This window comes from Magnolia sinica, chromosome 3, assembly GCF_029962835.1.
Source record: "Magnolia sinica isolate HGM2019 chromosome 3, MsV1, whole genome shotgun sequence".
NCBI classification, from domain to species: Eukaryota; Viridiplantae; Streptophyta; class Magnoliopsida; order Magnoliales; family Magnoliaceae; genus Magnolia; species Magnolia sinica.
Window position 1 is genome coordinate 7,762,832 of NC_080575.1, and position 7,169 is coordinate 7,770,000.

At 34.7% G+C, this 7,169-nt stretch overlaps 2 protein-coding genes across 2 annotated transcripts in view; one reads left to right on the forward strand and one right to left on the reverse strand.

Moving 5' to 3' along the window:
- Window positions 1–5,420, forward strand: part of LOC131238790 (protein MICRORCHIDIA 7-like) — a 29,143-nt gene extending 23,723 nt beyond the window's left edge. Inside the window, exons 9-11 of the mRNA XM_058236389.1 lie at window positions 580–655; window positions 3,772–3,926; window positions 5,240–5,420. Of these exons, the coding sequence (XP_058092372.1) occupies window positions 580–655; window positions 3,772–3,926; window positions 5,240–5,420 (412 nt within the window). The remainder of the gene's footprint in view (window positions 1–579; window positions 656–3,771; window positions 3,927–5,239) is intronic.
- A 356-nt stretch (window positions 5,421–5,776) lies between these two features.
- Window positions 5,777–7,169, reverse strand: part of LOC131238791 (uncharacterized) — a 4,334-nt gene continuing 2,941 nt past the window's right edge. Inside the window, exon 4 of the mRNA XM_058236390.1 lies at window positions 5,777–6,187. Coding sequence (XP_058092373.1) covers window positions 5,777–6,187 — 411 coding nt within the window. The remainder of the gene's footprint in view (window positions 6,188–7,169) is intronic.

Here is a 7,169-nt window from a genome sequence, read left to right on the forward strand (position 1 = left end):
TATATATATATATATATATATATATATATATATATATATATATATATATATATATATATATATATATATATATATATATATATATATATTTATTTATTTATGTATAACTATTACTTGAGGTATGCCTAATCTGTTTGTAGTCTTGAATTATAGATTCGTGCATAAAATCAGTTCCATTGGGCATGTTTCAAATTTTGGGGCATTTTTGAGATGAACGGTATCCTTCGATTTTATTTCCTTAATTGTTTGGGGGAGCTGGTTTTCTTACTTCTTAATATCTGGAGCATGAATGTGTGCATGCATGGCATCAATTTCGAAATTCTGGATACCTTTTTTTTTTTCCTTTTCATTTTTGCCATCTCCAGACCATTTTTTTATATGAATAGTAACTCAGGTACTAATAAAAAATGTAGATGTTTTAGCATTGATTAGAGAAGTGCTTGTATTTTTTAACAAAATCAGATGATTATTGGTCTTCTACTTTTAATCTGTCTTTTTATTGATTGCATTTGCTCTGTTATGTTTTGCTTTGTTTTTCCATTGAAAGAAACTGAGTATTTCTTGGATACTGGCCTTTAGACCTACACAGAGCACTGGAATGCTATCCTACACATTTTTGAGGAGCACTCGGAAGGAAGATATTGTAGTTCCCATGGTAAGAACAGTTTTAGGTATTGTTGTTGCATGCTTCTTTGATGCTTCTGAATTGTGTTCAGCATTCTTTTCCTGCAGCCTTATTGCTATATTTATGTTGAATGAAAGTGAACCGACTGGATAATCATTTAGGGGTGGCTATGGGCCAGCAGGTTTGGGTCAGGTGAGGGTCACCCAGAATCTGATCTGTTTACTAATTGAGCCAAAAGAAGAAGTCAGGTCTGGGCATGGCCCGTTTAGCAAGCATACCTTCAGTTTCAGGCCCAGCCTGCTCATTAACATCATAAGGAGCAAGTTGCAATCTCGGGTCTGTCAGATTTGCTCAATGACCCTCAATCGAGTGGTCCTTTTCTTATATAGAAATCATTTTCCCTAATTACAATATATCCTTTAATTACAATATCCCCTAATTACAGCATAATATCTCCTAATTACAGTATATCCCTTAATTACAATATCCCCTAATTACAGCATAATATCTCCTAATGACAGCATCTCCTAACATTAAGCATTGACCCCTAATTCAGGAAAGATATTTACGGATCTGTTTCCTAAATAACTATACAGCAATATATGGTAGGTTTGACAGATTTGTTTCCTAAATAAATGTAGAACAATTTATGGTAAGTTTGTTGTCTATCCTACTAACAGGGTCGGGCTTTAATATACAATTTTGCATAGCCTAGCTTGGGTCGGGCCCATTTGTTAATTGGGCCCCAAATCCAGGCCGATCCCGACATGACCTATATTACAAGCACAAGATGGCCATTTTGGGCTGGGACCTGAAACCCAACTGATCAGCCTAGCCTATTGCCATCTCTATGAGAGAGGTGTCTGTTACAGTCATGGTACAAAGTATTGGCAGATACATACTGTGTCACTGTCAGTTGATATATATCAGGTATCAGTGGATACAATTACCATATGTTGGTGAGTTCTGTCATCCCTAAAATTCACATGGAATTGTCTAATTTGGCTGATGTGAACTGTTATGGGCCGATGCGCGACAGTCAGTATGTTTGAGGCTATTATTTTCTCCTTGTTGTTTGCAAGAGGAGGTTTTCTTTTCCTTTGTAGAGTCATAAACTAGTGCTATATATGTTATGTGTTTCATTTTCACATACAAATGCATGATTTTTTATTTTATTTTATTTTTTATTTGGCATCAATTGGGTAATAAATTACTAAACCACTACAAAAGTCTAAAACTTATAAAGGGGACTCATATCAATTGGGTAGTAAATGAATTTCTGTAGGGGTTTGAGCTAAACTCATTCTCCACCCATTGGATCGTATCGCTAGTGAAAGATAAAGGGGATTCATATCTATACTCCATAATGGAAATACTTGGGTTGCAAATTTTCCAAAAATGGCCTTTCATATTAAATTTTTTCAGGATCATACAACTTTTGTGTGAATGGTGCTAGAAGGGTTCATTTTTGTAGTTGTCTTGAAATTTAGGTGTTGGCTCCTCCATCTCTTCAACTCCCATTCCCCTGGATCCATCTGTACCCCTTTGCCACATCACACACACAGAGGCATGCTACATAGGACACATGCCGACATGGTACTATGTGATGGATCCAAGTCATCTATTAGGTGGTGGAACCAATGGTAAACATACTTGAGTTCGGTCTAAGTATGTGCCAGCTTGCCAAATGTATGCTGGATCCAATTCATTTGTCAGGTGGGACCCACTAGCAACACCAATTTCATGTTGACAGTAAATACTTTTTGGATTTTTTCTTTGCCAGCACTTGCACACTTCTAGACATGATTCCATACTTCAAGATCTGTACGTATAAAGTGTCCTAGTGTCAAAAAGTGCTGCATGTTGGACAATTTTGAGTGAGGTGTCCAAATGTATTCTCCTCAAAGCTTTCGTTTAGTCTTTCCCATTTTCTTTTTGTCATGTGAATTGCTTTTGTCAAGCTGAAACTCTCCCACTCCTGACCCTCAAGCTTGCCTCCATTTTTTTGTTGTTGAAGAATTTACTCATAATGAAGTGTTGCATATGCTTGAATTCAGTTTCTTGAACTTTATATTAAACATTTACATTACTAATAAATGAGAGAGAGGATGAGGGAAAGTAGACTTAGATGGTTCTGCCATGTACAGCAGAGACCAAGAATTGTGTTGATCACGAGTGAGTTGGTACAAAGATGGTGTTAAAAGAGCATGGGGAAGGTCCAAAAGGATGTGGATGGAGGTACTAAGGGCCCGTTTGGCCGGGTGGATTGGAAGGGATTGAATGGTATTAGGGTGGATGGCATGGATTTCTAGGTAATGAGGGTGTTGTCAGTGGATTGTCTTGAGATCCATGGGATTGCTGTATCCCTAGGTTGCTATATCCAATCTGTTTGGCACGGCCCGGCTAATCCCGAGATTAAACCTTCCCATCCCTTCCAATCCCTCGAACCAAACACGTCCGAGGCTAATTTGAACGGATTAGGGTGGATTGAATGGGATTTAAAGGTAATGATGGTGTTGTCAGTGGATTGTCTTAAGATCCATGGATTGGGATCAGATCACCGACTCTGTTTGGCACGCCCGGCCAATCCCGGGATTTAACTTCGAATCCCTTCCAATACCATCCAGTCCCTTCCAATCCGACTGGCCAAACGGGCCCTAAGAAAAGACCTGATGACCTCTGGTCTAACTGAAGGTACGGCCCTTGATGGAGTGGAATGGCGAAATGGGATTCATGTAGCGACCCCAAGCAATTGGGATAAAGCTTAGATGATGATGATTTAAGTTACTAATAACTTTTACCTTTTGTAGGTTCATCATTTGACTACAATTGCAAATTTGCAAGGCAAGCACTGAACTGCATTTCCTGCTTACATGAGTATGGACTTGAGCTCTTGAAGAGTAAATTTATCAGTTTTGAAGGATCCATGTTCATGAATACTGATGCTTTGAGGCTCTCTTAAGTGATTGTTTTGCTGTTGAACATCTCCACTTTGCATTGTCTGTAAATTCTTGCTACAATCCAAACTTGGAAAGATGATCTGTCTTTTATCATCTAGTAGCTAGTTGTTTTGTTCTTCCACAATCATATGTTTATTCAGAGGCTTAATTTTGTACTCTTTGGTTGTTTGTTTTGAAATGTTAAAGATTGATTATGAGAAAGAAGGAAAAGCTTGGAGAAAGTTGATACGTTCATCTCCGGATGATTGGAATAGAAATGCAGAAACAATAATTCAGTGGTCCCTTTATTTAAGTATAGAAGATCTTCTTCTACAGGTAACACAACTATTTATTTCCCTCTTGTAATTATAACTATGTTTGAACATCAATTTGATATGCCAAAGATGATTTTTTGTAACCATGATGGCCTTAGATTTTTGCCTTTACTTAAAAATAAGTTGATATTATTTCTGTTGATGTTTTTTTTTTTAATAATATATATATTTTTAAAATAAAAAATAAAAATCTAACACACTATTTTTGCTGTTTAGCCCAATGAATGATCAGGGTACACGCATAGTTATTTACAATCTCTGGGAGGATGACCAACGAGAGCTGGAATTTGATTTTGGTGCTGATCGATATGTAAGTTCTTCATGGTCCTTGTGCTTATTTGTACATGGAAAATCGGTTGGTTAGTTACTGCGTATTATTTTCAGTGATACAATTGCTTTTCACTTGATTGATGTATTTCTGACTATATAAATAAAGTTTACTTCTATTATTTGAAATGACAAGACATTCAACTTAGAGGTGTCAACCGTGACGAGAAGAAGATACAAATGGCAGCACAATTCCTGAACTCCAGGCACTTCTTGACATATCGACATTCATTAAGGGTATCTTATGACATTTCGTTATTCTGCTTTATTATATATGCTCTTTGCTTTCTATCCTATTTGACGTCTCCATCTTGTAAGTTAATAAATAGATTTTGTCTCTATCGTATCCTATCTGCTGCTTCTATTTAAAGTGTATAAGACACTCTTAAAGTATTTGTGTTGCATCTATGTTGTATCTGGTATTATTTTTCCACTCGGTTTTGACTCTCTTACTGTTATTTTATTTATTTATTTGAAAGGTCTTATGGTTGTTTTATTACTTGTCCCCTTTTGGAATTCAATTCCACATGGTAGTTGCAATTGAAAGAGCCAAAGGAAGCGATACTTTAGGGCTTCATTTATATAAATAGGACTCAGATATTTGTGTTTAAAGAGAAATTAAGGTCTTGATATAGAAACGAGGCGTGGTGTGTATTATTGTTATTTCAAGCACTGAAGTTGTTAAAATGGGCCACAACGCACAGTTGGTTGAGGTCTCAAGGCCTAAAAGATTGGCTAGTTATTTAGGCAAGAGTTTCAAGTTAGCTTCATAACTAGATTGTTTAAATGGGAAGCTTGTGTCTTTAGGAGTTATAGTATCTCTAAATTATATAAAATATGAGGGGTTTCTTTTTTCTTTTTTCTTTTTTTTTCCCTCTTTGGTAACTTGCGAAATGGGATTCATGTAGCAACCCCAAGCAATTGGGATAAATCTTAGATGATGATGATTTAAGTTACTAATAACTTTTATCTTCTGTAAGTTCATCATTTGACTACGATTGCAAATTTGCAAGGCAAGCACTGAACTGCATTTCCTGCTTATATGAGTATGGACTTGAGCTCTTGAAGAGTAAATTTATCAGTTTTGAAGGATCCATGTTCATGAATGCTCTCTTAAGTGATTGTTTTGCTGTTGAACATCTCCACTTTGCATTGTCTGTAAATTCTTGCTACAATCCAAACTTGGAAAGATGATCTATTACTCAGTACGCAATTCGCTTCCCTGCTCGTACGGCCTACCATAGCCGACTTTATATATAATAGTCGTTAAACAACAACGGATTAGTTAATTACTATTGTTTTAATCCTTTCACCGACTATATATATAATAGCCTTCTCTCTTACAACCCTAAAGGTCTGAAACTCCACCGTTTCTTATATAGCTGCGCCTTCTCTCTTACAACCTAAGGGTCTGAAACTCCACCGTTTCTTACACAGCTTTGTTGCTCCTATCTCAGCAATGCCGAGATTCCAGAACTTCATCGACGATATTACTTAGACATTCACCGGCATGACTCTATGGAGTAAGAACAGTAGAAACACAAGACCATTTAAACGGTTTCGATGTCTATGACGATTTCACTAACCGGACGAACACCATCATACCGAGCAGAAGTAGAAGTACTAAAAGGAACCGGAGCAGAAGCACCAACAGGAACCGGTGCTTGAACCGGAGCAGAAGCATCAGCAGGCACCGAAGCAGAAGCAGAAGTATCAACAGGAACCATAGCATAAGCACCAACAGGCACCGGAGCAGAAGCAGAAGTACCAACAAGAACCGGAGCAGAAGCACCAACAGGCATCGGAGCAGAAGCACCAACAGGAACCGGAGCAGAGGCACCATCAGGCACCGGAGCAGATGCACTAACAGGAACCGGACCACTACGTCCCTGAGGTTTAACGTCTTCAACATCCTGCTGCTCTCCTTGCGGTGGGGGAGAGTTAGAAGCCCGAGAACGTCTCTAGCCAATCATCAGACACAGGTAAACAAAATAAAAAAAAAACCACATATGACTATGACGATTAGCAGTGTATACGCCATAATTCTATGTCGTTCTTTTTGCTCTAGAATCGTCATTACTACTGCAGCTTTGGAGACGGTTGTAAAGCCAATGTTCAACAAATCTGTAAAAAAAAATTAGATTATTATTATTATTGTTGAATCTAATTTTTTACAGATTTGTTGAACAATAATAATAATAATCTAATTTTTTTACAGATTATTATTATTATTATTACTGCTGCAGCTATTGTTATTATTATTACTATTATTACTGCTGCAGCTATTGTTATTATTATTATTATTATTATTATTATTATTATTACTATTATTACTATTGTTATTATTACTACTGTTTAAAAAATCATCATCTATTACTATTATTATTATTATTATTATTATTATTATTATTATTATTATTATTATTATTATTATTACTATTATTACTATTAGTATTATTATTAGTATTATTTTAATTGTTATTATTATTACTACTACTACTACTACTACTACTAGTATTATTATTGTTGTTATTTTATTTTTATTATTATTGTTCTTATTATTACTATTATTATTATTATTACTATTATTATTATTATTATTATTACTATTATTACTATTATTACTATTGTTATTATTGTTGTTATTATTATTGTTATTATTATTATTATTACTATTATTACTATTATTACTATTGTTGTTATTATTATTATCTATTGTTATTATTACTATTATTACTATTGTTATTATTATTATTATTATTATTATTACTATCATTACTATTATTACTATTATTATTATTACTATTGTTATTATTACTATTATTATTATTGTTATTGTTATTATTATTATTATTATTATTACTATTGTTATTATTATTATTATTATTATTATTATTATTACTATTATTACTATTGTTATTATTATTACTATTATTACTATTG